We start from the raw sequence: 22,143 nt of genomic DNA on the forward strand, positions 1-22,143 counted from the left end.
TGAGGGCAATGCAGGGCAGATGAGAGGAGTAGCACATGAACACAGGAGGAGAAAACACAGGGAAACCAGAAAACCAAAAACACAACAAGCACAGTCCGACCAATAAAGGCAACCCATATGGCAGAAAGTCCCTCAAAAAGTCCAACACAAAACAGAAAAAGTCTGAGGGCATCTGATGGAAAATAATAACCAAGGCATTCAAAAGAGCAAAAACACAAAGAGTCCAAAAAAACAACCCAAAAGTCCATTCAGGATGTGACAATGACTCAATCATTACATAATTTCTATGATTTTGACTGTAGAGCAGTTCCACACCATGAAAGTACCGCTGCATGGTAATTTGGTCATCATCATTATGGTAAAATACTATAACACTAGTAATATTTACAGCTATACTGCACTAGCAGTTGCAAAATTAATATGTAAATTCCACACAGAAACACCTAGGAGTGGCTTATATGGACAAAGTCTGTATTATAATAATTATTAAAGAACTGTGTTGATATCAGTATGTTAACAATATTTACTCTGTTGTTGAATCATTTAAAACCACATGTTAAAAAGTGAAACTGTTGATTTAAATGGTTTTCCAAAAAATCATTTTCAAGATATACTGCATGTCCTTAGATATTTAAGATGTTACGCTATGACAGATTTAATCTTATTTCATTCATTCTGACATGAGAACTATGAACCACAAAATTTCAATATGAGGATTTTATAACCGTTATATAATTATATGGAGGGATCATAAACTGACAAAAATATTGAATGAATGCCCAGCCCTGAAGGCACATGCACACATTATAACACACACACACACACACACATAGACACACACACACACACACACACAATCACACACAGAGCAGTAATGTGGCTTAGGCTCTCGTTGGCTGGAGGTGGAGATGCTTTTTCAAAGAGAGGATTAACTGCTGTAAAGCCTCCTCTCCTCTCTCACTAGGAACTGTCCTGTGACACAAGGCCAAGAACAAGTCATGGGACCTGCAGAGTACATCACAGCACCAGCACCAGACTACGGGCCAAGTGCTCTCTTTTATCCTTCTTTATGGATTGTTTTATCCTCACAGTGTGGTTTGGTGTTTCCATGTATGGCAGTGCAGAGAATTTTTGGAAAATCACAATAAAAGTGATGGTACATCAGAGGGGTGCATGCAGGTGAAAGTACTCCAAATGTAATGCTTCATCTCAAGACTACACTCACAATTTACACTCCACTAGAGTGAAACAGCTATAATCAGGGGCATCATGTAAAGTTTTTTGAGAGTGCACAGTTTCACAATGCGTATGTTAATGCCCACACCAATGCAAGCCGTTACCAGTAATTATCTGCTTTATGATCAAACTAGCCCCTTATCAGTAACTATCTACAGCTATAATGGATGGCACTTTTTTACACTATTGTATATTGCATTTAATCGCCAAGAAAATCTTAGCAAAAGGGCTTTAAACTCAAATTGAATGGCACTTATTTACACTATATTGCATTTAATTGACAAGAAAATCTTAGCAAAAGGGCTTTAAACTCAGAGGTAATGTTAGCTGGTTAGGTAACCGGCATAATTGATTATTTGACATAAAGTAAAGAAAGTTCACAAACATGTTGCAACTGTTTTTATTTACTATACACTATTTAACTCTTGAGTCTTCATAAAAAATCTCATTATGTCCAACCTCTGTTTAGTAGGACACATTTCAGTGCTGCAAATTTGTTTTGGCAAAAACTTTAGCAAGCTAAAAAGGACAACAAGCTAACACTAATGTTAGCTAAAACCACTGATGCTAAAGTCACTTTAAATGATGACTTCTACAGCCGTGCAGGTGAGCAGCTCTACTACAGAACTGCTGATACTGTGTAGTGCTTAGCTGGAAGAATTAAGTAGCCAACAACCACAAAATAACACTAATATCATGTTACTGGTTTACACCATGTTACTATATTTGAAATAGATAACTAAACAACTCCCCCTCTGCACTGTCTCAGATTCATTAGCTCAGCTCCGCTGTGGTTAAAGGAAAGGTTCAGAATTTTTCAATTAAAGTCAATTTTGAGTTTTCAAGTCTGTGTTGAAACAACAGTCAGGTGCCCATATAAACACTGAAAGAGATTTTCCTCGCTGTAATCATTCCTCCTGTTTAAACTGGCTATTAAAAGATCCCCTTCAAATGTGCTTTCAATGTAAGTGATGGGGGCCAAAATCCACAGCGTGTCATTTTGTGCAAAGATGCATTTAAGAGTTTATCTGAAGCTTTTATGAGGCTTCAGCAGTCTGAGTTAGTCACATCAAGTAGATATCTGCCACGTTTACAGCATTTACAGCTTTTAGCATAAAATATCCCCTTTTTGTGTTTCTGAGAGTGGTGGAAGTATAGTAACAATAAGAGAGACTTTGACCCTAAAAACACTGTAACATTGAAAGATATCTTCTTGATTTGACTTATTTGAACAACTGAAGCTTCAAATTAGTGTCAGATAAACTCTTAAACACATTTTTGCACAGAGGGAAGCTTGTGGATTTTGGCCCCCATCACTTGTAAGTGCATTTTGAAAGGATCTTCTAAAGGCCAGTATAAACAGGATGAATGATAACCCGTCCTTTGGAAAGAATTTACTTACTGCATACTAGTAATAGTAATCAGTGTCATTTAAAAAGGATCAAATTGATTATTTTTTGGTCAGTTTTCCTCATGTGTGAGTGTTTTGTTAAATAGCAAATGTTACATTAAATATTCTGAGAGAGTCAGCAGTGTCTTCAACAGTTTGTCTCAGTCACACACTGCGAGCCATTCTGCTTCCAAACAGTGGATCTCTGTGCATGGACTGTGGCTCGGCACAAAATATTGCATTTAGCCTAAGACATGCTGTGTGCATTTGCAATATTCAGTCCCTTAGTGAACAAAAGAGCTCACATTTCGTTTTGCTCCCGGTTGTCAATGTTACCATTGATAGTTCTGCAGGGAAATACTGTTCTCTGCATGTTACTTTTAGATATTTGCTAAGATGTGTGCAAATGTTTGTATTTGACCTTTAAAACATTGATTAATCCTTGTAATACCACACATTTACAATATCACTAACAGGGAAGAAGTGTCTTAATGATGAATAAAATGTAGGACTAGGACTTTAACTCAATGAACCAGGAGCAGATCTATTCTTCACCCCCAGCTTGTTAGGGGGAATTCTGATCACAGTAATCCCACAGTCATTTGAAGCAGATTTAGATGTACTAAGGTCACACTGGCAGCGTAGCGATAACTTTGAAAGGCAATGTAAATCTGTGTCCAGGTTCAACCGATTCACCGCTGTTGTCATCCCACTGAAGGAGAGATAATCTCGGTTAGGAGGGTGTTGAGGATGAACTGGGTGAACTGCACCAATTTGAGCAATATTGTGCAGCTATAGTGTGAAGAAACAACGAGATATTGGCTTTGTGAGTGGGAATTTGATTTGACAGCAGATAACTACAAGAATGCAACTTAGTAATGATTAGGCTTACAATGGCATTCGTACAGGATTAGCTTGCTTAAATATTTCCCCCCTCACGTGCACCTAATATGTTTAAACTATCAGGTCTGCATACAAGTCGTCTTACTCTCAGAAGCCTATAATCTGGCTCAGTGCATTGAGAAGAATCATCCGTTTTTCCAGCACTGGGGTGTGAAATGTGAGGTTGAGTTCATGCATGGGAAATATTTTGGTTCTGGGTTGTATTTTCATTCAGGTTATTAGCTAAATTCATGGCAACTAAGTATTCTGAATAGACTAATCCAGGTCTACACAAGAGGAAAATAAATGTTGAACACCACAATTTACTAATTTATTTTATGAATCTGTAACGTCTCATTATCACTAAATCTGTAATTCGCAAAGAGTGACTTTACATTATATTGCAGTAGGTGGATGGATGATATTTTGGTTGTGGTAATTTTTCCCTCCAATCCCTCCTTTCGTCAAAGCCCCCAGATGGAAATGATAGGCTTGATAGGTCCAGTGGCTGCCAAGATAATGGCTACAGACGAGTAACAGAAAACACTTGACAGTGTAAACACACGGCTGCTATCCAAACCGCTGCTGCGTTTGGGCCGGAGCCGCCATTGACTGGCATAATCTGCTGTATAAATCTGCAGCTTGGCCCTGTCTGGCTGCTGTCTGGGCTCTCTGCACTTGGACAAAAGCGATGGACACCTTGCCCACTGACAAAGGGCCTGGCCCTAATCGGAGCGGACAAGGCTTGCTGATGGAGCCTTTTTGAGCAATTGAACTTGGTCAATGAATCTTAGAGGACCTAATGAAACATAAGGGACAGGCAGTTTGACTCCAACAACGGGGGGCAGCACCAAGCTGTCCTGTTTCTGGCTGTCAGTCTCAGGACTGAAGTTGTGCTTTGACCCACAATGACCTTTATGAAGGCATGTCTGTTCTGAACCTGTGAAGATTCTAATGGTGTTGACCTTGCAGGCCACATACAGTAAGTGTTGTAGATGTGGTGCCTTTCATTGTCGCTGTGGAATTCAGTTTTGTCCTTTGAAGAGAAAATGAGTCTGATCTGGCGCCATTCTGTTGTTTTGTTTTCCTCCTGAACCGTCACGAGAACGGAGAACAGGCCTTAGTGTGTCTCCGGAGCAAACAGTTTGGGATGGAGGACATGCTGTTCTCCTTTGAAACTTTGAGGAAGGAGACTGGGTTCCTTTTAGTAAGCCCTCGGGAATGTGTATGGGAACCTGTGTGGGCCACTGGAATCTCCTCAAAGAGACAGAATACAGTACGAGTGCAGAGCCTTCACCACGGGAGAGAGGAACCGGTCTTTGTGATGAAATGCCATAGAAAAAGTGTGCATTGTTTACAGCCCAACATATTTTTTGTTCTTCTGGTCTTGTGATTCACCTACAAGGTCTCACTGACCCCTTCTAGCTGGCTGCCCAAAATGCCCACGCAAGTCCATGACACTACCTTTTATTTTCAAACAGAGTTGCTGCCACCCTGCAGTACCGCTGTTCTCAGACTGCTCATTGCACAAAAGTGTAACACTAGTTGGCCAAAACAAGTCAATTTTATAAGTGATAATTTCTATGTTTTGTACCTAACAGTTGTAATTTCGTTCATTTCCTTTCCTCTCCTTATATTTCTGATGAATCTTTTCATTTATAAATATCTGAATATTGCTGTGCTCAATAAATAAATCAATAAAGGACTTTGACGTAATTCCTGCAGAACTAAAGTATTTTGCCTAAAAAAAGAACAATGAACAAACACACAGTGTAATATAATATAAATTATAAATATCATTACACCTTGGATCTACTTCATGGGGTTTACATTATAAAACATAATTCCCTTCTCAAAATGTAAAAAATATATATGATCTTTTTTGCTTTCAATATATCTCATGAGATTAGAGGTCTACCAACAATAAATCAGGTTTTATTTTAATTTTAAGTAACTTTAAATTATGAATAAAGAATTCTGCAAGTAAAAGGAAAATAACCAACAGTTCAGATCTGAAATAAAAAAAAAACTGAGTTGAAAAAATCCAGCTATAATAACAAAGATGGATAACTATTCAAAACTATTACAGTGCTGTACTCTTTACAAAGATGAATGACAGTTTCGCTTTCTTTTAAGCAAAATACACAAATGTCAGACAACTCAGTACATATTTTTAGAAGGGACTTTCAAGCATAAGAGCGATAGTAAAGTTTCCATTTGCCTTTTGCACGATTTGTCCCTTGCGAGGTTCCGTAGTTCACATCGTCTCCATGGAGACCGAGGTATCTCCAAGACGCGAAAGCTTCATTTTGACTTGTTCTGCACGTTATAGCTACTATTAAATTAGCTTTGACGTGCTAAACAGCATATTATTTAGATAAATATGGGCATTTCCCGATAATAACAACAACTCAAGATACATTTCTGACGATAAACGATGTTAACTGAATTGAAAAAAACCTGTCTGACGTTTAAAAACCATGACGGATACTAATGAGATGTGTGCAACAATCATGCGGGAGCTGAATAACTTGGTCATCTCTGATACGGATGAAGGAGAAACTAAAGAAGAGCAGAAGAGCTTTTCATTTCACGAAGAGGAGGTAAGTTAAGACGAGGCCTGGATAACTAACTGTTACTTTAAGAAATAGTTGAAATTAACATTTGTTAATGTTAGCTTGACAGGTGAAGTTCACGCAAGCTAAATGTATTTTATTATGTTTCATGTTGAAATGAATGCTGTTGCTGCTGCGTTTTCTGTTTCCAGTATTCTGTTCATGCTTATTATATATCACTCTTATCATATATGGGCTAATCTAACTTTAAAGTTGTTTTCTGACAACAGGCCTCAGATGAAATTCCTCAGTCACTTCTCAGCTACTTTGAAACTTCAAAAAGCAGAGCAGCAGTTTGTGAGAAGCTCATCCTTGAGGAACTTGAAGGTATGGCAGCTTGTTGAATATCAAGCACATCATGCAACATTTTTTTTTGTGCTTCTTTATGCACTGCTTTTCTGTGGTAAACAAGGGAAAGACATTACTGCAGCTTCTCTATTTAAACATGATTTATCAAATGACAAATGTAGCCTGGCACTTTCATGATTTAATCAGTCAACTATTCAGCATTTCTAGATGATTACAATGGAGAAAGACTTTTCCTTCTCGTCTTCCCTTCAGATCTCACTGCATCACATCACACTGAGGACATGAGACGAGGAGACCTGCCTGCTGCACTTGATGAGGTAATGATGACACTGAATGAGCCGGTAATTGCTCCTCATTACAATTCAATGTAAACTCTCTTACCTGTATGACACATCCAAAAATACAACAGCCTTTCTTACATTGCCTCATACAGGTTACGTGTGGCACAGAAAATGCGGAGAACAACACTTTCACTGACACCCGCCTTCTTCCTGCACCCACAGAGTCAGAGGCACTCTTCACTCACAATGTGTCAGTGTGTCACAACAAAGAAGGTACAGTACATAATCAGAAACATGAAGTGAAAATGCTCAGTGCAGTGATGTGTAAAGCCTGCAGGGTGACACAATTTGCACTACAAACTGAGAAACACAAGACTCACATTCATACATCTACTGAAATTTTGTAGATTTAAAAAAAAAACTTCACATGGTGAAGGCTGGCTTTATTTCAACGACAGCAGAGGAAGAGAAATTTTATCTTAGTTATGTTAGTTAATCTTAGTTATGTTATCTTTTTCATGCTCATTTTCCAATTAAAAGCATCAACATTTGCTCACAAACTTTGCACTTAAGTTTCCAACTCTGCTCCAGAGCTTGTGAATAAAAAGCACTATTCATGAGCATTATCACATTATCTCCCCAGTATCCTTACGCCAGCATGATAGCATGATATTAATTCAAAGTGTACAAATATAGGTACAAAAGTGATAAAGCATCTCACATCAGTAGTGCTGAGTGATATGTCATTATATAATGTCATAATGTTGTGCCTCAATGAGCACTGAGGTGAGAAAGTTCATTGTTACAATCATAAAATCTCATCTGTTATGTACCTACATATCTAAATTGTTTACTTACATTATTCTCTTGAGGTTTATACACATGTTAATGCACCGCTGTGGGTAAAATGTTACTCTTTTCAGTCAAAGTTCAGTCTTCTGTTTCTATGGGAAGCACTGCCATGTTAAATATTGTAGTTAATATCACAGGTAGGACGGAAGTTGATGCTACATTTCCTCTCTCTCCTCTCTGTTCCTTTTTCATTGCACTGTTGTGGCCTTGTGATCTCCCTGTGCACTAAAACCCTTTATGGTAATAGAGCTTTTGCTCACAAGAGGTCACCATTGTCCTATTTTTTTCTTTCATACAGATCATGTAGTTTAGTAGAATAATGATGAAGGTGAACATACAGAGGATGCATAACCCCACCTTGTACACAGGGAAGAGGGTTAAGGGTTACATTTCAGAGTAATTTAAAGCTTTTATGCAAATTCACTGTCGACATCATGGTCATTAGACAAAAAAACTTGAAACTGATCGGCCCAAATGCTCCCTCTATCGTACATGTGTATTTCTCTACACTCGTTGTGACAGCTTGAAGTCTGTGAGCTTTTATACTTGTCACAGATGAAGCTGGAACAGATGAATATACAGAGTGTGAGCAACATTTGGCACTGGACACGAGGACCCTCGAGATCTCACTGAATGACGAAGAGAGAAAGAAAAGCGATGAATATGAGGTGGAACGAGAGAGGCAACACCGTGAGGAGATGAAGAAGGAGGAGCGAAGGAGACAAAGAGAGAAGGACTTCCAGGAGGAGCTGAAGAAGATAATGGAGGCAGAGAAGGTGAGTCACTCTGGACTCACCATTTATTCACCATGTTTTGTGTCCTGGTAACTCTCAGTAACTATTTTAGTTGAGCAAGTATCTAATCCTCCGTTGTGTAGTGAGTTGTCTCATATACGTCCTACTGAAAAAGGGAAACTAGTAATAGTAGTAATAGTAGTAGTAGTAGTAGTAGTCGTAGTAGTAGTAGTAGTAGTAGTAGTAGTACTAGTAATAATAGTAGTAGAAACTAGTGTGACAAGTATGAATGAGAGAGAGATAACTTTGTTTTAAAAAGTGTAAAATGTCACAATGTATGCCATTATTATGTTTATAATTTTATGACTGTTTTCTCTATCCAGCTCCATCAGAAGGAGCTTGAGTTGAAGGGGAAGAGGGCTCAGGAGAAACTTGAACAGGAGTTGTTGATTCAGCAGGTATGTCTGAATCCTCTTGTTGTATTTTTCACCACCTGTCCAACGTACAGGGGGTTTACACGACGAGTGTAGGCGCTACATTCATCATTATTTCAACAACTTTACTTCACAACTCAGAGCATCAATGATTTCATACACTAAATCATTGTAATCTACACTTAGCAGTCATAGTTCAGTGTTTGTCTTTAGGTGAATGGGTTGTGGGTTGTTTGTCATTTCCATAGGAATTTATTCATGTACTTGCAATCAAATGTTTCCAATGAAATGAAACAACTTCGTATTGTTGTAACTTTGTTGGCTGTCTCCACTGACCAGGAGCTGATCAGCAACTTACAGAGACGAGTGGCGGAAGAGAGGAAGATAAAGGAAGAGGAGTGGAAGAGAATGAAGGAAGAGAAAGAGAAAAAAAAGAAGGAGGAAGAAGAAAGGAGCAAAAGGGAAGAGGAAAACAGGAGGAAATGGGAAGAGTTAAAAAGTAAGGCAGAGGCAGAGAGGAAAAGGATGGAGGAAGAGATGAGGAGGATGAGAGAGGAAGCAGAAAAGAGAAAAATAGAAGAAATTAGACTTAAGGAAGAGGAAGAGAGAAGAAAAAAGCAGGAGGAGTGGGAAAAGAGGGAAGAAGAGGAAAAGAGGAGAATAGAGAAGGAAGAAAATAAGAAAAAAGAAGAGGAAAGACACAAGATAGAGTTGGAAAAGAAGAAGCTGGAGGATGAGATGAGAAGGATGAAGGAGGAAGAGGAGAGGAATAAGAGGATAAAGAAGGAGGAAGAGGAGAGAAAAAAGGTAGAAGTGGCAAGGAAGAAGTTTGAAGAAGAGAAGAATGGAAAGATGGAGGAAGAAATGAGACTGAAGAAGGAGGAGGAGTGGAGAAAGAAGGAAAAGGAAGAGCAGAAAAGGAGAGAAGAGAAAAATGTGAGAATAGAGAAAGAGGTGATGAAAAAGGAGGTTGAAGAGAGGAAAAAGCAGGAGGAGATGAGGAAAGAGAAAGAGGAGGATGACAGAAAAAAGATAGAGGCAGAGAGAAAGACGTATGAAGAGATGAGGAAGACGGGTGAAAAAGAACATGGAAATAAAGATGAAGAAATGAGACTTGAGGAGAGGATGAAAAAGACAGAAAAGGAGAGGAAAACAAGGGAGGAGGAGGAGGAGAGGAAAAGCGAGAAGATAAACATGATGGAGGAGAAGGAGAAGGAGGAGGAGGTAAGAGGAAAGGAAGAGGAAGATAGAAAATTGGAAGAAGAAAAAAGAACTAAGGAAGAGGATGAGAAAAGGAAAAAGAAAGATGAAAGGAGAGCGAAAAAGGAAGAGAGGAGGAGGAGGCAGGAGGAAGAGATGAGGAGACAGAGGGAAGAAGACGATTACAGAAAAACACAGGAAGAAATAAGACTCACAGAGGAGAAGGATGAGAAAAAAGGGTATGAAGCAGAAAACAGACAGATGGAACCTGACAGAAAAAACAAGTACGAAGAGAAGAAGCAGGAAGAGGAGGGCATGAGGAAGATGGAGGATGGGAGAATAAATATAGAGGCAGAGAGGAGGCAGATTGAGGAAGAAGTGAGAAAAAACAAAGAAGAAAACCTAAAAACAGAAGGAAGAAGACTCAAAGACGAAGATGACATCACAAAGTTTATCATTCAGGATGAGGAAAAGACGGAAAAACTGATTAGAGTGAATGAGCTGCAAGAGAAGAAGAGAGAAAATAAAAGCAGGAAAACTGAAAATGAGAGAGAGAATACAGATAACACAGGGAACTCCCAGACCTCCTCCAGCCCTGCTCCTTTACACAGTGAGTCCACAGTCAGTCCCACCATCACTGAATCTGTACAACAACATGACCTGGACATTAGTCAGAGCTCTGTATGTAAAACTACGGGCCAAGAAGATCCAGTGATAAGGCCTTCCACTTCTTCTTCTTCTTCTGGCTCTTTGCTCCTGTGCCTCCCAGAGCACACAGAGCAGAAGAGGTTGTCGTGGATGAAAGACTGCATCCCCTGGTCCAAACTCTCCCTCCAGAACAGGAGGAAGCAGAGAGGATGTGTCCGAAGTTGGAGAGGACCGAGGAGGGTCGCCGAGGCCAGCAGCCTGCCACCGCTCAGTCCAGATACTCTGCTTCAGTCCACAGGCTGGAAATCCCTGAAAGAGGTATGATTTGTACAAATGCAGAGTGTTTATACTGATACACTGAACCAAACCTACTGAGGATACCACTTGTGAAGAATGTAATTAATTGAATATGCGTTTTGCGCATTTTAGGCTGAAGTGCCTGTATTATGTGCCGTTATTGCTTGTAACATTTTCATGCCAAAAAAGTAAAAAGTAAGTTGTCTAAGAATTTTATTTTCCTCACTGTGGAAAACCAACTGAAACAGTGTTTTTGTACACATGAAACCCTGAACTTATTTTCCTGAACCAAGGCTACTAACATAAAGGTGATTTAGCAGATTTTTAAGGCCGGGAAGGGATCTACTAGTGCTATTAACAGGGAGGCTATGGGATATATTATCACATTAAATTAAATAAAACTCACAAAAAATATATGAAGTAAATAGCATTTTTTGCACATTTACCACTGATTCATGTGGCTTTGATTAAAGAGGATCCATCATTTTAACAGTAAACCATATCTGGCTCTTCCATATTTTGTTTTTAAAGCCCCTATATGTAGAAATGTATGTGCTGCCACAGTGTTTTTTATGCTGCCACTAGGGGGTACCAAAGTCACACATTTTCTATATTCTACACATAAGGACTAAAAGAAAAGACCAATGCAATTAACGATATATATCTTTGCCATGTCACACTTTCCTCCTTAACCTCTCCGCTTTCTCTGTTTCAGGTGACCACAGTGACTCTGGAGGACTTGCTTGGCTGTAGCTTATCTACTGTCGTCCGTTGTCGTCAACTTCGGTCCCTCACCCTCAGACGGTGTGGACTTAAAGCCCTGGAAGGCATCAATCAGTTACCAGAGCTCTGCTACATTGATGTACAGGTGAATATTCAGTCAATATATAATGATTTATTACTGCTATTTATAGGATTTTTTTGAAGGGACATGAAATAATTTGAGATCCTTTTTTAACTTCTATTTTGTGCTACAGGAAGTGAAGGAGAGATCAGTAGTGGTGGATATGCTTGTGTCCAAAGATCTTCTTTTGATTTGTTACAGGAAAATGACATCTCTTTTGTGGACTGTGAAAATATGACCAGTTTACAAGTTCTCCGACTTGGCCACAACACGCTGATGTCCATTCATGGTTTGAGTGGTGCTGACAATCTGGCTGTTCTAGACCTCTCACACAACTCCATCACCCGCATTGGTGAGACCTGGAAAATTCATTACTGTATACAATATCCTGTGACACATTCACTTTGATGTTTCAAACTTTAGAAAATATAAAATAAGATAAAACATAGAGATTAGAACATATATTGTCATAATGATGCGTAATCTGTATGTATGTATGTAGCAGCTTGAGGTGTTCATGTCTGGCAAGTCTGCAGTTGTACATAAGAGGGCAGCATCTCACTTCTTTTTAAGCCCTGCGTTTCATACACTTTATGTATGTATTGAAATGTGATCTATTTACTGAACTCAACCTGAGCCCTGAGGCTGAAGTCATGAATAGATATTGGCCAGGAAAGAGGTCAAACACATTGAATTGTATATTGAGCTACTGTATTACCGAAAAACTTTGTTGTGGCTCACCTCTAAAACTGACTCATAAACCCACATCATACAAAGATGATGACGGTCTCATTTCAACTTGAGCTTTTAGACATACTTATGCATGATTTACTATTAACATGCAGACTTATTTTGAGCTGTTTCCCAGTCTCAGTAGTAGCTTCTTCTCATTTTGATCTCAACCCCAGCTGGTCTGGAGTCTCTGAGGAGACTGCAGAGGTTGTCAGTGGATCACAACCAGCTGATCAGCACTAAAGGGTTGAGGGACGTATACACACTCCTCCACCTGGACTGCTCACACAACCACCTGGTAAACGTGGAGGGTCTGGAGAACAGTGCTCTGCTCAACACACTGGACCTGACAGCTAACAGCCTTGCTGAGGTAAAAACAGCCACAGCTGATCACTGTTCAGTGTTGCTATTTTTGGAGACCTATATGGAAACTGGTTTGGATGTTTTAGGGGGGTGCGGGGTTTGTAAGTCAGCATGTTGTATTGAATTACATCCACATCATGAAATCAGCAGGAAAACCTAATTTCAAAAACAGTGTGTTTACCGTCCATTTATTTTTTCACCTTTTGTAATTCAGAAGCAGAAGCAAATTCCCTTCCCAGAGATAGGTGTTTGAGGCTACTTGGAGTGATAAATAATATGAACATTAGAGTAGGCATCTGGTATGGATATCAAACCTTCAAACTAAAATCTCAAAAAGTATAACAAATACATATGGACTAATTTATTTAAACCTAACAAAATCAGGCATAGATAATGGATAGATGGTTAGAATTCATGAGGGGCAATTCATGCATTTTTGAATTGGTCACTTATACAGGTTTCATTCAAACTAAAAGAGAGAAAGTGTCAGCATGCACAATACCAAGGCCCTGTCACTGACACACCTGAATGAAAGTAATTAATTAATGTTATTAATTATACCCAAAAATGAAATGCCCAAATGTCTGTATTGAGAATGCTCTCTAATCAACAGTTAGAGAAAAAAATGTGCAATTACTGAAGCTTATCTTTCTCTTTCTTTGAGATTTTAACTCACATGTAATTTATGAGGCAAAGTCAAGAAAAAGTTACATGCAAAATAAAAATACATATGAACAAAAGTCATTTGTATGATAATGTATACATCTTCAGTATTTCCAAAGGTCCCTACAGAGTTTTACTTGTGGCCGACACTGATGACTGTAAACACAGCAGGACTAAAACAACTGACATTGATGGACGGGGTCATTTAGGCGCTGCTGGACCAGCAGCAGCAATGTAAAGTTAGTCTAACCCCTCAGTGTGACCAGTGTTAACTGACAACTTCACCCCGTTTGTCCATCAGCCCCCTAGTTTGAACAACCAGGTCCTCCTCAGAGAGCTACATCTGGATGACAACAGCATCTCCTCCCTGCAGGGCCTCACTGCCTGCTGGCTTCCCCTCATGCAAATCCTCTCTGTGGCCCAAAACAGGTACGTTCCTTAAGTCCTATTTGATATCTGCTTGGTTTTGTGATAGAAACATGAAGACGTAAATGAGCTCTTCGACTAAAAAAAAAGAATAAGAATCTAGATATATGCTGAATGTTAGCTAAACACTTAGTCTAGTACTCAGCTGTGTTACAGTGTTTATCTGTGTTTCCTAGAATTACCCAGCTGCCCTCCATGTCTGATTTTGTGTCCCTTGCAAGCATTGATCTTCGATTCAACTGCCTATCAGGTAACAGGTTGTCTTGATTAAACAGACTATAAATCCCTTTTCGTCTTCATAAAGCATACCAGCTTCTACTTTGCATGTAACATGAATGAATTCAAAACCTGTGTTGTTTCGTCTTTTCTTTTTTACTGACTTTACAGCCAATATGTGACACTGAAAAATTAGCTCAACCATTCTCAGGTTCTCATTGCATTCCATCTGTATGCTGACATTCCCGTACTCCCACTCAGCCACAGATTGATTGCACTTAACAAAATACATACATTTACGTGCACCAAATATATTTTTAGCCATAAACCCCTATGATCCCACCTTTTTATAGAATGCTACTGCATTCATTTTGGCAGTCCAGGTATATGACTTCATGGAAATAAGATGCATTAGTGCACAAGTCTCTGGAACGCATCTCTTTTTATTTCTTCCAGTGGATGTAGCCCCACCACAACTAGATTAGACAATGACGAATAGGTTGGAAAATACGCATTGACAAGGGGAAGTTGTTTCTCTGCTTCTCTTTCAGAGCTGAGGAACGTGTGTGAGAGCTTGGAGGGATGTCAATTCCTGCAAGAGGTCCATCTCGTGGGGAATCCTCTTGAGCAGGAGAGTGGCTGGAGGTAAGTTGAAGGTTGGACGTAGGAGTTGGAGCAAATTACATGGCTTACTGTTCTCCAGGATCTAAATAAATTGTTATCTCATCTGTGGAATCTTGTGGAATAGGGAAAAACTATTGTATAAAGATGATTTGAATGCGCTCTCCACTTTTTTAATTGGCAGTTCACCTATAGTGTACCACGTTTTCCTCCACAGTACCTGCTACACAGTTTCAAGCCAAGATAATGTAATTAGAAATTTCCGTTGTTCTTTCTGGAGGTTCTGTGGAAAAAAGTTTCAATTTCAGCTTTCTTTGCTATGAAATATCACTTGCTGTGATGGATGTTCAAAGGAACATACCAGCGAAAAGCCAGTATTCCTCTATCACAAAATCAGTCTATTGGCTCAGGTAGTCTAAACATTCCAGCAGAACACAGGCCTTCCTGTCCGCTTCCCAGGATTAGCGCTGTGATCCGCGTCCGCTATTAGATTACCGCAACGTGCCACTGACACGTGTGTACGTACGCCATACTTAGCGCTCGTAATTTCCCAAATATTGATACAACAGAAAAATCAATTATCTTTTAGTGTCAATTTGCTCATTCACTTATTGTGGCTAAATATTTTCCTCGTGTTAGGACAGTTGCAGTGAGCTTATATGTAAAATATGCAATGACCACTTATATTCTTCGTGCTTCTATTGGCGTGTCATGAGCAATGATGTCAGCTGTTACACTCACACCCATTTAGTACCAGCAAAATATCCAAAACATGAAAATCTACACTTCACTTTCCTGCCAAAAAAGCCATTAATGTTTCAGTTTTAGAAAATAATAGAAGACAGCATTTAGACTGTTGTATTGGGAGATTTCATTGGTAATTTTTGGGACTCTAAGTTTGCACCTTTAAATCAGCAACATCATATCTGAGAAGAGTCAAATGTCAATTGCACACGTCAAACATTGATGCTTTGTGCACTACTGGCCAGTCGTTCAGTAATGCTTACAGTTTGAACTTGAAATTTCTATTTTTATTTGTAAATTTTCTAGTTTAGTGGGTTTTTTCTGTCTAAAACTCCCTTAAAAAATAGGTTACTTGTGGACATTTTTCCCCTCTTAAGCCTTAACTGAAACATAACCTTAATATTTCAGTGAACTTTATTTAACCCCCAGTGCCAACAGTGGAATTAACCCTCTGTATTTCCACACTCATGCCCTGGCCCTTTCATCCCGGGCCAGTGATAACACTGGCTAAATTAAAGCACCAAAAGGCAAGCGCTAAGAATTACACTCCCTGTAGGCAGCCCATGATCCAGGAGACGTGGAAGAAGAAAACACTGAGCCTGATTAATCAGGGCCACTTTAAGAGCCTGTGTTTTGGAGGAAGTCTTCACTAAATGAAATACGGACTTGTGCTCTTGCAGGCTGGAGAAGGAGGACGCAGATGAAGGAATGTGAGCCAAGAACAGTGTTTCCCTCTGAAAGGAGGATGAAATTTATATCAATTTAGGAAAGGTTCAGGTTTAAGTCCAAGTGTAGTCAGTGTAGATAAACTGTTACTAGTTTCACATTGTCTAAAATGTATAGGTCCTGCTCTCTTTTGCAAAATATGAGTTTCAGATATTATTATAGGTAAAATGTAGCTTTTTTGAAAGTCTTGACAAACCTCCAACAGAAGGAAGACTAGTGCTGTGGTTATCACAGTACAGAGAAAATCCTCTTTCTGAGAACAACCAAAATATGTCTCCCAATTCTTTAATTAGAGTCACCCATTGTAAACATCAACTTGTGGTTTCTAATTATTTGTACATAGGTCGACTGTGTTCTACCAAATGTGTCTATGTAGCGTCCATTTCTTTCTTTTTTTTAAGAGTATATTTATTGATTTCTCAAGAGTCAGACAATTAAGGATGAAAGGGCATGATGGAAATTTGTACCATCTTTTCCAAACTACCCTGAATTAAAACACATTCTCCACACACACACACACACACACAATACAATAAATAAATATACAAAAAACATAATAAATACACATAATAAATACAAATAAATGCACATAATAAATGAAGACCAAGACAGAGGATTTATACAATTGGATATAACAAGGGTAATCAGGCATAATGACGGGATAATGGCATATTAAACACCAAGCCATACATGCAAATGTACCTCGAGATATCAGTTCATGCTAGTCTATAGAGACCACTCTGAAGGGCCTGGGTCCTGTCATCTTTAATATAGTCTAGGAAGGGGTCCCAAATAAAAAAAGGTTTGCCCTTGAGCCAGAAGCTTATAGCTTCTAAAGGGATAAGCTCCATAACACTCTGAAACCAATGTGAAACCTAAGGGACAGTGTTTGAAATCCACTGTCCCTTAGGTTTCCAGAACACATCTCCTCGCACAAAAAAGAAGCACCCTAAGCATCCTCAGTGAAGAGGGGCTAAGGCTCAGTGCTGCTGATTGTAAAACCTATAAAACCTGGTGATAAGTTTTCTGGTGTCAGGATTTTGAATAGCCTACTCCACAGCCGAAAGAGAAAACCCATTGGGGTGCAACTTTATAGCAGAAGTGATAAAACTGGATATTTGCAAATATCTGAAAAAGTTATTTTGAGGACGATTGTACTTCTCTCTGAGCTGATCAAAAGATATAACAATGCCAATGTCACCAAATCGCCCACAGTCCTTATACCCCTTCGAGACCACAAGGAGAAGGTGTGGTCGACCAAACCAGTTCTGGGTTTAAGTGGACAGGTGTGAGGAGAGAGATTAAGCCCTCTTGGTTTTCTAGTTTTCTTGTCAGTCTCTAGACTTTAAGAGTGTTTTGTAGGATAAGATTACCCTTTACATTAAAACAAACCCATTTCTTAGAGGCATATAAAATGTTAGGGAGACAGTGTTTCCCCTACCATTGCCTTGGAGGGATGACCCACCCCTCCAAGGGCCGGCGTTCCAGATTCAGAGGCGTGACATGTAACACATCAGTGTCAGCTCCCTGCCCTGCCATGCCAGCTGTCCCTTTTACACAGACATCGATCTGGCTCTGTGATTACCTCTGTAGCCGGCTTATTGGCAGAGCAACTCTGCCCCCTGACTCTGTGTCTGTACCTTTTATACAGAACAGCTAGGCGAAATAAAGGCGCAGTATTCCTGCCTTGAACACGCTGTGTAAAAGGGGCTAGAGAGAGAGTGTGTGTGTGTGTGTGGCTCCTCCAAGGTAAGCCAGGTAGATTCAGGATCATCTCTAAACCACTGCCACATATAACTACAGAGGCATGCAATTTGGTAACGTTTAATATCCGGTAAGTAAGTGTCAATCTAGCTTGCTTATTTCTCCGAAGAAAGGAAGACAAAGAGCTGTTTATGGGCGAAAGTGATTTCCTTGTCGAAAGAGCCGGGATCATTTGAAAGGGATACAACAATTGTGGAACTATATTCATCTTAAAAAGGTTCACTCTTCTTAGGAGAGACAGTGACAAGGCTGTCCAGTGGGCCAGGTCTTCTCTAATCTTGCGAATTAAGGGCACGGAATTAGCATTGTACAGGCCAGAGATGGGAGGGGGTGATATGTATACCCAAGTAGACAAAACCTGACAAGGACCAACGAAAAAAGTCAGAGCAAGTTGGGTACTGGGATACATTAGGGGTCAGGGGCCTTGCCTCAGATTTAGAGTAATTAATCTTGTAACCTGAAAATTGGCCAAAGGATCTAATTATCTCAACTGCTCTCGAAATAGAAGCCTCAGGGTTGTTTAGATAAAGCAGAACATCGTCTGCACATAGGTTAGATTTTATTCTGCATGGGACCTGCCTTACTTCTAATGGCCTCTGCCAAGGGCTATATGGCGAGGGCGAACAAATGGGGTGAGCCTGGACAACCCTGTATGAAGCCACACCCCACTGTGAATGCAGGAGACTTCAGGCCATTTTTAATAACTGAGGTATGAGGGGAAGCATATAGAAGAGATATCCATTGAATAAAGTTGTCACTTAAGTTCAATTTTGAGAGGACACCCAACAGGTAAAGCCACTCAATCTGGCCTTCTCCGCGTCAAGGGAAATCACTAGAGATTTGGCCTTCAACTTTGTGCCATACTGTATGAGATTTAGAAGTCTCCATACATTATTGCATGAATTACGATCATGTATAAAACCAGCCTGATCCTCTGAAATGATATCTAGGACGATACCTTCAAGCCTTAATTAGTAATTTTTAGTCCATGTCCAGCAAAGCAATTGGCCTGTAGAAGGCGCAGTCATCTGCAGGCTTGCCCTTTTTTAGAATTAATGAAATGTTTGCGTCCATCATACTGTCAATGACAGATTCAAAGGAGTAGGATAACATTGAGCAATGGGTTGATCAACAGGCTCTTGAAAGCTTTATAAAATTCTTGGGTCAGACTATCAGGTCCCGGGGCCTTGTTATTTTGTAGATCGTTGATAGCCTCTATGACTTCCTCGCAAATGACAGGCCTGTTCAGCAGCTCTCTCTGTGTATCTGAGACTGAGGCAGTCTGACACTGTATAAATGTTCATAGAATTCAAGGAATGAGTTGTTAATATCCTTGTTGTTATAAATTCTTCTACCAGGTCTGTCTTTTATAACTGGAATAGCCTGGGAGCCAGCCTTTACCTAGACTAAATTTGCCAAATATTTACTTGGCTTGTTCCCAAATTCATACATCCTATGCTTAGCAGACAGAATAGATTTCTGAGCCTCCATAGATAGGAGAGTGTCTAGAGCTGCTGTAGTCCTCAGGTCCTCTGAAAGGTTGAGGTTAAACTCTCCCTGTAGCTTGCTTAATTGTTGTTCAAGAATCTGATGTTCAGCCCTCTGCTTTTCCTTTAGATTTGCTGTAAATGATATAGTAAAGCCACAGATGACAGCCTTAGTGGTTTCCCAGAGTAAACTAGGAGACACACCTGGGGTGTCATTCTCAGTGATAAAATGATTAAACTGTTCTGTAAGATACAGTTTAAAATTAGGATTCTTCAGAGGGTGATTTGCAAACCGCCATTGCTGCTTGAAGTATTGTACTTTTGTGTGAAAAAATAATCAATTCTAGAGGATGATTTGTGAACCTTTGAATAAAATGTATAATACCTGTTGATGGGATGAGGAGTCCTCCATGTGTCAATAAAATGTATATCCTTATATATGTTACATTATATCAAAATGTATGATGTATAGCAGCCAAGTAGAGACTGACCATGCCCCAAATTAGACTGTGCTGTTTTATAAGATCTGTCCAGACGCAGGTTTAGGCAACAGTTGAAGTCACCAGCCACCACATAGGACTCAACAGTCCACTGAGAACAAGGAAAACACTGTAGTGTAAAAATCAGGGAAACATTTAGATAGGAAACAGCATCTCCATGGAGTGTCCCCTTAATCATAGCATACCAACCCGATGCGTCAGCCTTAATTTCCACCTCTGTCAGGGGTAAGGACTCATGAACTACGCCCCCGCTCTTAGTATTAAGGAGGAATAGTAGACCTGGCCCAACCATTCTCTTTTTAATTTTGAATGCTCACTGTCATTTAGTTGAGTCTCTTGGATCAGTGCTTGCATTCAATAGGGCCCTGAATCCTGTTAACATTCCAAGAACACACTCTAAATGTTTTGATTAATCCACGCCTTTACTTGAAGAGTTTACCAACTTTTATGTAAACAGTGTCACGGCTCTTGTCAATCAGATGTAATTGTCTTTTTAATTAGCCATAATTCCAGATGGTGTATAGAACAAATCCCCAAGCGTTATGTAAAGACTGTAGACTGTAAAAAACCGTCTGACAAAAACAAAAATGAGACGACGAAAAAAAAACAGAGAAATCCTCCCGCAACTTGTTGCATTTCTCCAGTGCTTCATACTTGGCCTTGGGTGCAGTAATTCTGTCATCACAATCTTGTAGTGAGGTTTCAGTGAGACATGAACCAAATGTGTCCGTAGTAGCTTCAATAGGTTCAATAGTTTCAATAGTTTTGACTACTGATGAGAGGGGTAGGTCTCCTTCTTTGTTGTTGCCATGTTTGGGTGATAGCGGGGGGTTAGCTTTCTTGCTAATGTGTCAAGAACTACCTTTCTCTGTCATATCGAGATGTATATTGAGTGGTTTGAAAATAAAAAACAATTAAGAGGGCTAAAATGACGTTTGTTACTCTATTAATGCATAAATATGCAGGAGCTGGTAAAGACGCGTATACTCACTACCCATGCTGCCCCACACCCCCCTGTGGCATCCATTCCTGAATTGAATTACACTCCCTACCTCAATGAGCTCATGTAACGATCAAAAGGTCCTATTTGGGGTTTGAGCTTCATTTGAAAACAGTCAGCCAGACAACATGCCCGTTGGGTTGGAATGTAATCCTGATCTGTGTCGGAGAGACCACATCAAAACTGTATCCCTCTGACAGTACACAGATCCCACCCTCCGCGGTCATGTCTTTGTCTCAGGGTGGCGGTAAGGTCGGGAAAAATCTGAAGGCTTTCACTGTAACCATTTATGCAGTTTTAAATCCTCTCCAAGCATTTAAAGAATAAGGTTCACAGTCCAAACCTGAATCAGAATGTTATTTCACTTTAAGCTCCAGGATAACTCCTAATCACCTTATTTTGTTTTATTTTTTTCACTGGAGTCACTCTGTTTCATCTTCAGTTGTGCTACAATACAGACTGAATATGACAATATTGAAACATCACAGTAAAATCGAGCATCTTGAAAGAGTCTGAATGTAAAGAGATATAAAATAAAAAGTACTCAAATATTCACAAAAAGCTCACATTATGAATCAATTTGAGGTTCTCCCTTGCCACATGTTTTATCCTACTCTGGTGACTTTCTAGACAAGATTTGAGAGCATATGGTGCTCTGGGAATCAGTTTTGAAAAACCTAGTTGTTCATAATGTTTTAAAAAATCGACTTTGTAGCCTGTGGGCTTGTATTTTTTTTACTCATTTTATTGTTGCCATTCCCTAGTGTCCTGTAGAGTTTCCAGCTCCACATTTTCCCACTGAACACAGACCACATTTGGCCAGTGCTCTGCTGGTGGATGCTCTGAGTCTGTTTCTCTGACAGATAGTTGGGATTCCTCTGCTTGTACATCCTTAGCCTCGGGCAGCAGTTACCTCTCCCCCAGACTCAGATATTCAGGGCTCCCCTCCAGTTTGTAGGCTGATACTACCTAATATATGCCATTTGGTAGAGGTGTTTATCCAAAGTGGTTGGATAAATATACTTTTAGAATTAAATATAAAGTATACAATAATGTTAAATGTCCCACAGTGTAATCAGATTGTAATTCCATTGCAGATCACAGTGTGCATCATTTGTACCAGTAGAGGAAGTACACTGAATTCACCAAATCACAATTAGTAGACGAGTCTGGTTAGTC

At 39.6% G+C, this 22,143-nt stretch overlaps 1 protein-coding gene across 1 annotated transcript in view; it reads left to right on the forward strand.

Moving 5' to 3' along the window:
• The first annotated feature begins 5,759 nt into the window (after positions 1–5,759).
• Positions 5,760–22,143, forward strand: part of lrriq1 (leucine-rich repeats and IQ motif containing 1) — a 43,358-nt gene continuing 26,974 nt past the window's right edge. The window contains exons 1-13 of the mRNA XM_067590603.1: positions 5,760–6,111; positions 6,354–6,450; positions 6,685–6,749; positions 6,866–6,986; positions 8,121–8,341; positions 8,683–8,757; positions 9,073–10,899; positions 11,594–11,746; positions 11,924–12,074; positions 12,631–12,824; positions 13,782–13,909; positions 14,083–14,156; positions 14,674–14,767. Coding sequence (XP_067446704.1) covers positions 5,989–6,111; positions 6,354–6,450; positions 6,685–6,749; positions 6,866–6,986; positions 8,121–8,341; positions 8,683–8,757; positions 9,073–10,899; positions 11,594–11,746; positions 11,924–12,074; positions 12,631–12,824; positions 13,782–13,909; positions 14,083–14,156; positions 14,674–14,767 — 3,323 coding nt within the window. The 5' untranslated portion in view covers positions 5,760–5,988. The remainder of the gene's footprint in view (positions 6,112–6,353; positions 6,451–6,684; positions 6,750–6,865; positions 6,987–8,120; positions 8,342–8,682; positions 8,758–9,072; positions 10,900–11,593; positions 11,747–11,923; positions 12,075–12,630; positions 12,825–13,781; positions 13,910–14,082; positions 14,157–14,673; positions 14,768–22,143) is intronic.

The sequence above is a fragment of the Thunnus thynnus genome, chromosome 5 (genome assembly GCF_963924715.1).
Source record: "Thunnus thynnus chromosome 5, fThuThy2.1, whole genome shotgun sequence".
NCBI classification, from domain to species: domain Eukaryota; kingdom Metazoa; phylum Chordata; class Actinopteri; order Scombriformes; family Scombridae; genus Thunnus; species Thunnus thynnus.